This window comes from Alligator sinensis, unplaced genomic scaffold (assembly GCF_000455745.1).
Source record: "Alligator sinensis unplaced genomic scaffold, ASM45574v1 scaffold1450_1, whole genome shotgun sequence".
Classification (NCBI taxonomy): domain Eukaryota; kingdom Metazoa; phylum Chordata; order Crocodylia; family Alligatoridae; genus Alligator; species Alligator sinensis.
Window position 1 is genome coordinate 325,394 of NW_005842873.1, and position 13,035 is coordinate 338,428.

Genomic DNA, 13,035 nt, shown 5'->3' on the forward strand with positions numbered 1-13,035 from the left:
GCCCGAGCACCGCCCCCCGGTCGCAGCCTGTGGTGGGCACCATGCCCGCGGGCAGAGGCTGGGCGCGGGGGAGAGCAGGGGGCAGCAGCGCAGCCGGTCGGTTCCACTGGGGCTGCCGAGCGCTGCCCTCAGCCCAGCCTGGCGAGGGCTCAGCTGGGGGAGCGCTAGTTCAGGGGCCGGATGCGGGATCCGTGCGGTGCTCGCGTGGCTGTCTGGTGGCTGCAGCTGCTGAGCACTTCCTCAGGAACAGGCCCGTTCGATAGCGTGCTGATACAGTTCTTGTGCTGGCCTCTGCCACTCCCTGCCGCCGTGACTAAGGGTGCTTCATGCCTCTGAGGTCAGGCGATCGGGAAGGCGCTGGCTTCTGCCTTGCCGTCACCTCCTGCTGGGGCTGGGGGAAGGCTCCCAAGAGCCCCGTCAAGCCCCTGCCCCCGCCGCGGTGGGGGGGCGGCAGCAGCTGCTGCGGTGGGCTGAGGGCAGCACTGCTCTGCTCCTGGCTGGGGTCACTCGCCTTCCAGCTCCACTTCCTGCTCCACAAACCACGGATGTTTGTGGGCTGTGTGGGGGAGCGGGAGCAGGGCTGAGCTGTCCTGGCGTTGAATGGGTTTGTGTGCGTTACACACGCCCAGGAGGGGGTGGGGGAGGAGGGTCACAACCCCGCGAGTGCCACGATTGAGAGCATCCTCCTTCCTGCAGAGAGAGGACAGCCAGCCCCCGCGCCCCAGCCCGGTCCAGAAATCTGGGAGCAATTTGCGTGCAGGAAGCGCGCGTTGTTCTCTCCGTGCTCCGAGGGCTCGGCTAGGTTTGCTGGAGAGGCTCGAGGCAGGGGAAGGTTTTCAGCCCCGAAGGGGAGCCTCTCAAGCCGGACAAGCCCCCTTGCTGGCGCCCAGCATCTGTCCCTGTGCTGCAGAGAGCCCGTGCTGCGAGCCAAGCCGTGGCCGCAGCCCTCCCGGTGCGGGTGGGTGGCAGGAGGGGAGCAAGGGGCTGCCAGGCCTGTCCCCGCTCCAGAAAATCAGGACGGAGGGGGAAGTGTGGGGAGCTGGGGCCTTGCGCCCTGTGCGTGGGGATCGGCCCAGAGCCGCTGGGCAGGTTGTGTCTGCAGCTGTCTATCTGTCTGCGCGCTATCTGTGGGGACAGCGCTGGCCTCGCCCGGTGCCTTCCCTGGGAGCAAGCACCAGGTTCTGCAGCTGGGGCAAGCGGGAACTTGACTTGCTCCCTGCTGTCCGCCCTCTCCCCAGCAAGGAGCCTGCAGGCTGCGGCACGCAGAGAGGAGGCGCACCTCAGCCCTGCCCCTGGCTGGGCCGCACCCCCTTCATGTATCTGGCACCCATTTCCCGCAATTGGTGTGGTTTGGGCAGCCGCAAGACCGTGGAGCACTGCCCTGGGGGCAAGAGCGCTGCCGGGTCCCCTCCACTCGTGCCCGGCCCCTGCGGCAGGCACTTGCTCAGTCCCCGCGGGGTTTTCTGCCCCGAATCCATGCACCTCAGTACCCCTCCTGGCCAGGACTTCACCCAGCTCGCGGCCGGCAGCCTGTGACCTGGTGCCTTGGAAATACCCTCCTGCCCCTGTGGCCAGAGCGCTGCGTCCCGTTCAGGGGAGTCGGCCACGCCGCGCTGGGCCCTGCGCTGCCTGGCCTTGCCAAGGGGCGTCCCGCAGCAGCTGCTTTAGCTCCTAACGTCAGACCTCCCTTGCAGCCTGGCCCTCTCCCCCTTGGCCGCCGGAGCGCACTGAGTTCCTGTGCCTGAGCTGGGCCGTGCAGTGCCCTTGGGTGCATTGCTGTAAAGACCCTGACGGACCCAGGTGCTGGGCACTGTCGGTGGCACTGGGACTGGTCCCCTCATGCCGGGTTTGGGGGCAGTGTTTCCTGCCCACACCTGCATCTGCGCGAGACCTCCCGGCCTCTGCTGTCTCCCAGATTCACGTGACACGTGGCCTGTGCTCATTGCTGCTGCTTTGGCTTCCAGCTTGTGGTAAAGATACAGGAGATCTTTGATTCCAAACGCGGGAAGAAGAGGGTGAAGCTGCAGCCTTGCACAGGGAAAGAAGTGCCTGCATCCAAAGGTACAGAGACGCTGCCAGGGGCATGCTTGGTTCCCGTGTGCTGGGGAGAGGGGAGGGCTTTCGCTGCAGCCGCTGCTGCTCGGAGAAGGAGCGAACCGTGCCGCAGGCGTCCGTGTCTCAGCTGTGCAGGCCCCTGTATCTCGCGGGGGCTGGGGCGGGGGCTGCAGGCATTCATCTCTGAAAACCAAGCCCGGGAAGTCCCTTATGCGAGTACACGTGGAGGATCCCGGTCCATAACGGAGCTGGGGCAGCTCCCGGCAAAGGCGGTGAAGCCCCCCTCCCTGCTGACGTGGATGGCAACTGTGTGTTTCAGGTGAAACCAGCGGGAACGAAAGTGACTCGGAGAATCTGCCAAAAGGTGGGTGAGCAGGAGTGAGTCAGCGCAGCCGGACCTGTTCCCGCGGCGCAGCTAGCGCGCTCTGCCTTGCAGTGGCAGGGGGGAGTCGCTGGAGAGCTGTGGGGGCGTTCCCCAGCCCGGGCCGGAGCTCAGGGCCCGGCTTGCTCGGGTCCAAGCGTCCCGGTGCCTGGGGCCAGCACCGAGTTGCAAAGCTTAGCCGACAGCCCTGAGCATGGGCATGCTCATAACCACAGCACCGCTGGATTGATTAACATGTTTCTGCCCTCCGGATGATGCCCGAGAGGCCTTGGGGCTGAGGGGTCTGTGTGTGCGCGCGTGTCTAGGGGGAAGGGAGGCTGTGACCTGACCTGGAGCAGGCGAGTCTGGGTGTGAGCGAGCCGGGCTGGGCCTGGCCATCAGTGGGAGCCCCCAGGGCAGGTCTTGCTGCCAGGCGCTCTCAGCTCCCTTGGCTGCTGTGGTGCTGCACGAGCCAGCCCCTGCTGCAGCCTCGAGGCCCCTTGCTGCAGAGCGTTGCCCCGTGGGCGCACCTGAGGTGGGCCAGGGTTCCCGACACCTCCTTCCCAATGCACGGGCACCAGTGAGGTTCGGTCCCTTGCAGCCGCCCCTCCTCAGACTCGTCAGCACTTGGGCACCTCCGCTGTGCCAGGAGGGGCTGTAGGAGGAGCCCCGGACAGCTACCGATTGCCGTCCTTGGTATTCCCGGTGCCAGGCTGCAACAAGGCGTCTGGCAAAGGGGCCCGAGGGTGGCTGCATGTTGAGGGCTAACGCTCCTGTCCGTTCTGTGCCCAGGGACCTGAGACTCGGGCCGAGTCCTGCTGTCCCTTCCCGTGACAGGGAACCGCTTGCCCGTTACCTGGCATGCTGCTGTCGTGTCCCGACAGCTGGCCGCAGCGTGGCATCGCTAAGCACTCCCTGCCCCGCAGGTCGGCACAAGCGCCTGCTGCAGGTGCAGGTGGCCTCCAAGAGGAACCCGCACTACCAGACGCTGGAGCGGGACCTGATTGAGCTCCAGGAGCAGCAGCTGTTCGAGCTCTTTGTGGTGGTATCGCTGCAAAAGAAGTCGGCCGAGGCGAGCTACACGCCGCAGATCATACAGCAGTTCCCCAGCAAGGTGGGTGCCACGCAGATGCCTCCACCCACCACATCCCCTGCTCCCTACGCCCGCGTGAGCTGATCCTGATCTTTTCCCTCCCAGTGCTGCTCCCCTCCAGGGCTCTGTGCAGAGGCTGGTGCTGGCCTGGGAGTTGAGACTAGGGTTCAGCTCTTAGCACTGCTATAAACCCTCTATGGTTTTGGATGGGCTGAATCCCTTCCCCACCTGTGGGATGGGGATACTAAAACTGCCCTGCCTTGTGGGGCACAGAGGAAGGAAGGTGAAAGACTGAGGTGCTCAGTGGCCTGTGCACAGGAGCCTTCCTGGCCCCAGCTGTGGCCCGTGGAAAAGAGGGACCGTAGATTTCCTCTGCAAAGGGGACCCTCTTACTTCAGGCTTGCTGCGGGAAGCCCCCTGACCTGACCCACCACAGCCTGATGCTTTCAAGCCTGCTGTGCTGGATCCTTCTGCCTCCTCGGTGGCTTTTTGGAAGTTGGGGAGGGCGCATGTGCATGCGTGTCCCGTCCTCCAAGGGACAGAGAACAAACCCGTGCCGCTTGTGGTTTGAGCAAATGCATCGGGTCCAGAGGAGCTGGCCCGTGGCTGTCTGTCGTGGGTGCGTGCAGTGTCTCTGGTCCTCGCCGGGCGCTGGAGCTTGAGCGCCTTTGGGGCTGGTGCTGCTTGGTGTCATTGCTAAGTTGTGTGTGGCGGGGAGCAAGGCCGCTGCGTAGTGCTTGAAGAACCCAGGTTGCAGCTAACTTCAGCCTTCGTGCTGCTGCTCCGTAAACAATAATTTATCAGGCTCCTTTTCCAGCCTAAACATTGCTCGGCGTGGATGTGGCTGGGTCTGTGCTGCGGCAGGCCGCGTCCTGACTCTTGCTCCGTGTGGCCTGGCACACCGTGCGTCTCGCCGCACAGTAATCCCGTGGGGCTGTGATGCATCGGATCCCATCCGCCCGCGTGTCTGAGAAGCCCACCGAGGAAGGAGTCGAGGGGACCAGCCCCGGGCTGGCGCAGCCAGGGGAGAGGGTGGGACCAGCTGTGGGGGAGGCACGTGGACGGGCTCCTCTGCTGCGCAAGCTCCCTGCTGCGAGTTCGTCATGCCCGAGGGGGCTGGGTTTGGTTTGCCTCTGAGGCCGGCTGAGCTGAAAACACTGCTGCTGTGCTCCTCCACGGATGAGACGGCTCTGTGCTGGGAAACCGGGGCGCCTGTGCCAGCCTCCTGCATCCCACCGGGCTGAGGTGGGCAAGCCGTTGCTTCTGTCGGCACCAGGCAGGCTCCTGCTCGTTTTCCCGGAGACGCTGCCAAGCCGTGGCACCTCGTGCTGGGCTGCCGAGGCAGCCACAGGGCTGTGGCAGGAGAGTGGCAGAGCCCTGCTTTCCCCAGGCTGGGCAGCCCTCATCCATGCCGCCTTCTGCGCCGCTGAGGGGGGAGCACACGGGGCGCCACGGCTTCCCCAGGGGCTCTCGTTCTTTCACCCCCGTGTTTGGGCACGCTGAAGGGAGCAAGGCTGAGGTGACCTGTGGCAGCTCTTGGGCTGCAAACCAGACCCAGCTCACTGGACCGAGGCCTTTGCTCTGTTTGTCCGTTCACGCGCGCAGCGAGGTTGGCGTTGGCACGGGACGTGTGAAGAGAAAGCCGTTGGAGGCAGGTTGCTGGGGGCCGGGGCCCTCGGGCAGCCGTGGGTGGCACAGCGCAGTCGGCTGTTGCTGCACCTTGCCCCAACGGGCTTCCCCCGAAGCACCTTGCTGAGAAGCGAGCCCGTGCCGCTCTCGTCCAGCCTCCTTCGGTTGCTGGGATGGGGTGTCTCCTTTCCATAAAGCAGCGTCCATTTTACATGCGCGGGCCTGGCCCCGGGGCCGCGAGGGGCTTTCCGTGGAGTTGTGCGCTGGTGCAAAGGTGCTGGATTTCCAGATCGAGGCAGGGTCCCTGCCAGCAAGCGCGCAGCCTCAGCACAGCGTGCACGACCACGTCTCCCTGGAGCACCAATGCTCAAGGTTAAAAGGCTACAAGACCACGACGTGACCGTGCGCTTTGCCACTGTGACCCGTGTGACGACAGGTGGGAGGCGGGAGAAAGGCTCTTCCTTGCTTGCTGCCCTCCCGGCGGGAAGGGGTCCAGCCCCGCCGCCAGGCTGCTTTCCTGCTCTCCCAGCCAGCCCGGCAGAACTGGTGATTTTTCTCGCTGCCTGTTCCCGCTCTGCCCCGCTGTTGAGTGTGACAGGGATTTACGCAGGAGGGTCGTTTGTGCCGGGATCCCGCAGGAAACATTGCACCGTAATTATGGAGCCATGATTATACCGTGGGCGGGCTGAGTACAGACTTGCCCTCAGAGTAAAAATAGCACGGCTTCCTGGTTATCTGCTTGTCAGCCCCTCGATGGGCTGTGGGTTGGGGTCCGGCGCAGCCCCTGCGCAACAGAGGTCTGGCGAAAATAAATGCTGCTGCCTTGCGGTCCCTTTTCTGGGGGCGGTCTCCTCTTGTGATGCTGAAATAAGCTTTGCTGCCATTTGGCACGTGTAACGTGTGTCCCGAGGGGAGAGGATGCAAGTCCGTGTCCTGCACGGAGGTGCCCCTGTGGCGGGGGGGCTGGTGGGAACGGGCTGGGGCACACAGGAGGGGCCTGAGCCCCGAGGCTCTGTGCGCTCCTTGCCCCATGGCTGCAATGCCCCAGTGCTCCCCTTCAAAACGGGCCATGGGGATGTGCTGCCCGTAGGCTGATGGATCAGGTCTCTAGTCCCCGGAGAGGATGTCTGTTAACACAAGTGGTGACTTCTTCCCAGTGCAGGCCTGGGGTGGGTCCTCATGCTACAGACAGCCCCGTGAGCTTGAAATGGCCCTCACACCCTGTGCTGATTTCCAGGCACTCTGGGCAGCACCTTGAAATCACACCCTCTGCTAAAGGTGCAAGCCAGGGCAGGTCTCTGCTGCGTGCTTGGGAGCACAGGGTCAGGAACGCAGCTGCCTCTTCGGGGAGCTGAGCGATGAGAAGCGTGTCCCAGGCACATGAGACGTGGACGCAGCCCATGGAGATGCCCTGGGGACCTGTGCCTCGAGCCTCAGGGAAGCCGGGTGCAACCAGCGTCTTCTGCAGGCTCACAGCAGGCACGGGGTTGATGCACTGAAGCACCGGGGCAGGGAGGAGACGCTCCCCACTGTAAGGTCTTGCAGCCACATGCCTGAGCTCGCTGGCATCTGTAACTGGTGTGTTCCCTCCTCAGCCTGAACATCCCTTTCGGCAGTCCAAGGACACTGAGGAGCGGCTGAAAGTCATCCCTGGGTTCTGCTTTCCAGATCCCAAGGACTGGGTTCCTGCTTCAGAGCTCAAAAGGTAAAGCTGTGTTGTGAGCTGATGCTGGGCTGAGTCCTCCCTCGGGCCCTTGCCTGCCCTCGGGTTGAGGCCACGTGGGACGGGACGGTCCTGGCCCAGACCTGGGAGGCCTGGAGCCCAAAGGAAGTGGGGTGGGGGAGTGAGGAAGGGGGCACTCCCCTCTTCTCCCAGACGGATGCCGTCTCATCCCCCTCCTGCGGTCCCAGTGGGGCCCTTCTCCGTTGTGAGGGTGTGCTGCTCCAGGCTGCAGCAGCTGCTGCCCTCGCTCCTGGGCAGAGTGGAGGAGCGGGGGCCCACTGCCTGTGCAAGGTGCGGCCCCTTCTGGGCGCCCTGCCTGGCAGTGGCAGGGCTGCGGGGGGGTGGCGGGCTGCACGGCGCATCTGCCCCCACCCAGCCCCGTTGCCTGCAAGTCCGCACTGGCCCCATGACCTGCGCGGTGCCTGACTGACTCCCCTTGGGCTCCCCAGCGAAACCTTCTCCTTCGTGCTGACGGGCGAGGACGGCAGCCGCTGGTTCGGGTACTGCAAGAAGCTCTTGGTAAGAGGCTGCCGGTTGGGCCTGCTGCCCGGGCCGGGATGCAGCAGGGCATGGGCAGCTTTGCAGTCCAGCCCGGCCTGGGTCTGCAGCAGCCTCTTGGGTTGCTCTGGGTTGTGCTCCTCGGGCTGCCTCAGGGGTTCCCGGCCCCTCCGCTGCTCCTGTGACACAGGGGAGAGGGGGCACGGTGCTGCCGGCGCCCCGAGGCACTCCACCCCTGGGGGTTCCTGGGGTGCCCCACCCCCTACGTAGTGGGCAGGGGGGGAGCCGCAGCACGAGGAACTGGAGGAGCAGGATCCAGTCCCAGGGGCCAAACGTGTCGATCTCCTGCATGCAAGCACTGGGTTCCCTCCTGCGCCTGGCGTGACTCCGTGTCCCCGTTGTCTTGCAGCCGGAAGGGAAAGGGAAGCGACTCCCCGAGGTGTACTGCATGGTGAGCCGCCTGGGCTGCTTCAACCTCTTCTCCAAGGTGAGCCGGAACCCGCCCCATACCGACCCCGTGGTCGCTCTGGTGCCTGTGATGGGAGCGGGCTGGGGCCGTCCCTCGTGGTTGCCTTTGAGAGGACCCTCGGGCAGGAGCCCTGGCTCGAGGCAGGAGAGTGAGCGTGGGCTGGAGCCCTGACTGCAGCCAGGGGTTGTGGTCGTGTGCCTAGAGACGCCCACCACGCCCTGCTCTGCCTTGCTCTGCAGCAGCGAAGCCACAGCACAGCAATGGGTAGTTGTTTCCCTGCAGATCCTGGACGAGGTGGAGAAGAGGCGAGAGCTATCCCCAGCCCTCGTGCACCCGTTCATGCGCAGCGTCATGGAGGCGCCTTTCCCTGCTCCCGGACGCACTATCGCTGTGAAGAGCTTCCTGCCAGGAGCAGGAAACGAGGTAATGACGGAGCCTGGCTGCCCGTGCAAGCTCCTGCTCTCGTGAGCCGGGCAGAGGGACAGAGGCCAGCTGTGCTGCGGGGCTGAGGCGGCCTGGGAACAGTGGCACAGTCGCTGTAGGATTTGCTTGGGTAGCAGCCTACCACCAGAAGAGGAACGCCAACGGAAATGGCTCTAGCTCACATAGGGAAGGGAAGAACCGGTGCGGTGCCCTGCCCCTGCCCCTGCCCCAGCTGTTCTCCAGAGGGGAGGGGAGCCCCCGCTGCTTCTCGATGCTCAGAAGAGGCTGCGCCACACCAGTCCCCAAGTCCCCCGGCCTGTCCCTGTGCTGCAACCTCGCTGCCCAACCCCGCTTCTCTTCGCTCTGCCCCCAGGTTATTGAACTGTGTCGCCCGCTGGATTCCCGGCTCGAACATGTCGACTTTGAGTGCCTGTTCCAGTGCCTCAGCGTTTGTCACCTCATTCGCGTCTGCGCCTCTCTCCTGCTGGAAAGGAGAGTGATCTTTGTTGCAGACAATCTAAGGTGAAAACCGAATCGGATGTCGCCTCCATCTCTGAGGGATGTCTGTTTTCTCAGTCCTTTTTCTGTACAGACTCAGGCTTGAGTCTTTCTAAAGCAGTTGTGTGTTCAAAGTGGCTGCCCTGAACCACATACAGGCCGCCTGAGGCCACCTGTGCGACTCTGAGGTCTGCAGACTACGTGTGTGTGGAAAGACCCAGAGGGTAGTTTTAAGTATTCTCCACGTGAGAATTGAACTGTGTTTGAAGTGCAAACATGCTAAAAGCTATGCGGACCTGGGATCAAAACAGAATGAAACAAGGGAGCATTTCCTTCAGCAGCAGCGTGCTCCTCTTGAGGAGTGGGTTGTGAGACCGAGGCAGGAGAGCTGCAGATCCGGGGATTCCTGCTCGGTTTGCTGCGGGAACTGCACGTACCCTGAGTACGGAGCATGTGTGTCCATTTGCAGCTGGCACCTGACCAGTGGGCTGACAGCTTGTCACTTGTTTTCTCTCCCTTTAGCACTTTGTCTAAATGCGGGCACGCTGTGGTTGCAATGCTTTACCCCTTCACCTGGCAGCACACCTACATCCCTGTCCTCCCAGCTCCCATGATTGACATTGTCTGCTCTCCCACCCCGTTCCTCATCGGCATTCTCTCCTGCTCCCTACCACAGCTTCAGGATCTGCCCATAGAGGAGGTGAGACGTGGAGGCAATGCAAGGGCTGGGGTGGGATGGCTCCTCTGTTGACAAGACAAAGCTGTTGGCCTGACAACAGAAGAGCTGTAAGATAAGCTCACAAGACACTTCAGAGCAAGTCTGTGACTTTCCAGCCACCTGTCAGTGTCCAGCCTGCTGGCAGTTACATCGCTTCAACTTGCTTTGTACGAGAGAAACCCTGCAGTGGGTCTGGGACTCGGCCGGTGCTCGGGCATGCTGTGGTGCAGAGAGAATCTTGGCCTGACTATGCTTAATGTGAACTCCTTTCCCCAGGTACTGATCGTTGACCTTTGTGCTGACAAGTTTCTGCAAGAGGTGAGTGGCACCGGTCTGTGAGATCACTGCGGGCTGCCCAGCAAGCGGAGCAAAGGGTTACCCCGTTGGGCTTTGCCAGATAACGTGTAGGACACCAAACCACATACTAGCCTGAGCTGACCTCAGTCTGCACAGCCCCAGGTCCTGTCTGCACCTTCCCTCTGACCCTCTGCTCGGGAGCTGGAGCTGGTCTGCGTGGGATGCAGGGCCCCTCAGCCCAGGTGCTTCTGCTTCCTTGGCTCTAGTTCCAGGTTGGCCCAAGTGCCTGTAAGTGCTTGCTGCGCAGAATGGGGACATTGGGCTTCCGTGTCCCCCTGGCATCACTGCCCTCCTGTTCGGGCTAGCTGAGAGTGGTGCTCTGACAACTCGGTCCACGTAATTTCTCTGCTTATATTTGGCCACCTTTGTGCCCTGTGCATGTACTTGAGGTTTCTGCCCAATTTTTCCACGAACGAGTGAGTAAGCAAAAGTCAGTGCCCACTTAGTAATTTATGCTACTCTCAGATGTTCTCCTTGTACTGACAATGCTCTGTAATTGGCAGACAACTTGCTATAAACACATTATGGCATTGTTGTTTGGCACCCGTAGCCATCTCCTGAGCAGAAATGAAGCAGCATTATTTGGATCTAATCATTCCAGTGCATTCGCGGAGCTCGTTGTTAATTTTAGAACGCTGGATGATTCAGTATTGCAGACTGGTTTGCTTTCCAGTAATAACGCTTATCAAACACCCGCTTCCCGAGCGTCACGCTACGCATTCCAGCGGCCCGGGAAGTGGGCCTGTATCGCCGTTTAGCTGAAGTGGAATTGGAACCAGGGAGATGTGGATGACTTTCCAAGTGAAAGAATGGGGCCAAGCGCCCAGGAGTTCCTGATCCCAATCCCACTTGGATCACAAAGCTGTTGCCCATTTTTCTTCAGGCTTCAGTCGTCTCCAATGCTACACTTTATAAACGCCCTTTCTGCAATGTGGTCTCTGTCATGGTTCACGTACAACCTTATTACTTTTCCCAGTTAAGAAGTCTTTTCCCTTTGCCTCACTTTTCTATCTTGCATTGCAGCCGATACATGAAAGCAGGTAGGCACAGGTATTAAAGGATCGATCTTTCACCAACACCTTGTCATTTCGGTTTTCCTTCCTGCTAGATTTCTCTCTTCTGGGACTACATAATGGGCATAGGAGACAGCACAAATCTCACTTAGTACTGACTTTGTGAGTGTAGGAATCTGAATGTAGCTGCCTTTGCTTGTCACTTCATTTCTGTGGCCACATGACACATGTGCTGTCCCCACACGTGGGCTCCATTTCATAGAGTAACTGCTCTGATCATTCAGGCACGTCACCAGCATGCCTTTCACCACTCCTTGTGAGAAGTCTGCCTGTAAGATCTTATGTAGACATGCTGTAACCACCATTTGTTTGGTTAGGTATCGGATGAGGATGAAATCCTACCTCCCAAACTCCAGGCTGCGCTTACCCAGATTTTGGAGGAGAGAAGTGAAATTTTATACCAAGAGCAGAATGACATACAAGGTAATTGCAAGACAAAATGTTGCTGCCTTATGGAGCCGGAGAGATTTGCTACAGCTCAGAAGAGAGAGACTGAACAGGCATAAATGGTGGCAATGGCTGACGACTGTGCATTAGAGCATAGCTTTTTGCTTTAGCGCAAAACCCTAATCCCTGCTCCTTTACTTGTGATCAGATGCTCAATATACCAAGGTGTGCTGCAGCCATGTGTAACAGCACCGGTTCTGGGGGCAGTTCTTTTGAGTAATTGCACAAAACAGAGATGGGCTTCTCCCTGTTTAATAGAGAAGTGGGATAGTACTTCAGACTAGGAGGTTGTGTGGGTCAAATGGCTTTTATATTGGCTTATCCAAAAAAGGATTGTAAAAGACAGCGAGTCCGGAAGGGTATTCTCAGGTCTGTGCTCAAAGAAGAGTCAGTCACTCAAGTTCAGGTATTGGTTTGTAAGTCTCTTGCAATTCCTGTACATTACAACCCATAGCAGTGGTCTTGGAGCACCCTTCCCCTGCTAGCACGCTGGCAACATGGCGAGATCGGGGTCGATCACAGCAGCACGTGATGGTGGGTGAACCCAGTCCTCTTCAGACAAGCGGTCTGCTGCTGCTGTGCAGGGCTTTGTGGAGGTAGGAAAGACTGCCCAGCCATGCAGGCAACGGGAAGTGGTGACACTGGTTTCCCTCTCCCCATAGGCGATGCAACTCTGGCCTCCCTCGTGTCTGAAGCCTTTGTGTGGTTCTTTGTGGAGATCGTCGGGCATTACTCCCTGCACATGAACGTCACGGAGAAGGGGGAGCGGGTATTCCAGCGAGAGCCGTTCCGGAAGTCCCATACCTCGCGCAACGTGCGCCACTTCCTGGACCTGTTCATGGAGACACAGATGTTTGCAGGGTTCATCCAGGACCGGGAGCTCCGCAAGAGCGGGGTCAAAGGTAAGGCCCGTCTTTTTGCTGGCGCAGGGGCCACTTGTACAAAAGACGAGAGCAATGTTTGCATCGGAGGACTCGGAAAGGATCGTTTTGTTGGATTCTAAATCCTTTCAGACGTCTGTTCCGATGAGCCTGAGGGGAACCGGCTCGTAGTCGGGATCCATGTAGTGCTCTGTGTCTTGGCCGCTCTAATATGAGAAGCTGACAGCTTTTTTAAAGTTTCTACTAATCCAATTAAAAGTGATCTGGCTGAGCAAAAATGTCTCCCTCGATGGCAGGATTTGTTTTTGCCATCCCGTGCCGGGAGCAGGAGATTGCTCGTGCAGAGCAGGGCTAAAGTAGGCTCCTAAAATCTTCTAGCGACTGAGGACGTGGCCTGCTCCGGTCTTTTGTGCGCTGCCCTACGTGCGGCTCAGTGGTCGTCTTTCTTTCGTAGGCCTGTTTGAGGTCCGTGCCTTTGAGTATTTGGAGGCCATTCCCGAGACTGAACCAAGCGGGATGAACAAAATTCTCCGCAGTCTGGGTAAGTTCTGCCTTGCTCGTCTATGTGTTCATGCTGATTACGTAACATATGACCGAAGGATGGGCCCGCTCCGCTTTGCGCAGTTTCCACGAGCTGGTGGTGCCCAGCCCCGGGCTCCGAAAGGTTTATGCTCTGGCCGCCGGCCGGAGGCTCGGCATCTCTGCGTGCGCGGGGGAGATCTGGTCCGCCCAGACCGCGCGCGCCGGCAGAGGGCAGGGCGAGAAGCCTCGACGGCTGGACTGACATCCGCTGCGGCTGGAGCGTCTGCA

The 13,035-nt window shown here is 60.5% G+C and overlaps 1 protein-coding gene across 1 annotated transcript in view; it reads left to right on the plus strand.

Moving 5' to 3' along the window:
• LOC102384893 overlaps positions 1–13,009 on the plus strand; it is a 25,655-nt gene extending 12,646 nt beyond the window's left edge. The window contains exons 19-32 of the mRNA XM_025191927.1: positions 1,965–2,061; positions 2,375–2,419; positions 3,343–3,530; positions 6,734–6,843; positions 7,311–7,380; positions 7,769–7,846; positions 8,111–8,251; positions 8,625–8,773; positions 9,272–9,449; positions 9,744–9,785; positions 11,215–11,320; positions 12,007–12,246; positions 12,680–12,807; positions 12,890–13,009. Of these exons, the coding sequence (XP_025047712.1) occupies positions 1,965–2,061; positions 2,375–2,419; positions 3,343–3,530; positions 6,734–6,843; positions 7,311–7,380; positions 7,769–7,846; positions 8,111–8,251; positions 8,625–8,773; positions 9,272–9,449; positions 9,744–9,785; positions 11,215–11,320; positions 12,007–12,246; positions 12,680–12,807; positions 12,890–13,009 (1,692 nt within the window). The remainder of the gene's footprint in view (positions 1–1,964; positions 2,062–2,374; positions 2,420–3,342; positions 3,531–6,733; positions 6,844–7,310; positions 7,381–7,768; positions 7,847–8,110; positions 8,252–8,624; positions 8,774–9,271; positions 9,450–9,743; positions 9,786–11,214; positions 11,321–12,006; positions 12,247–12,679; positions 12,808–12,889) is intronic.
• The last annotated feature ends 26 nt before the right edge of the window (positions 13,010–13,035 follow it).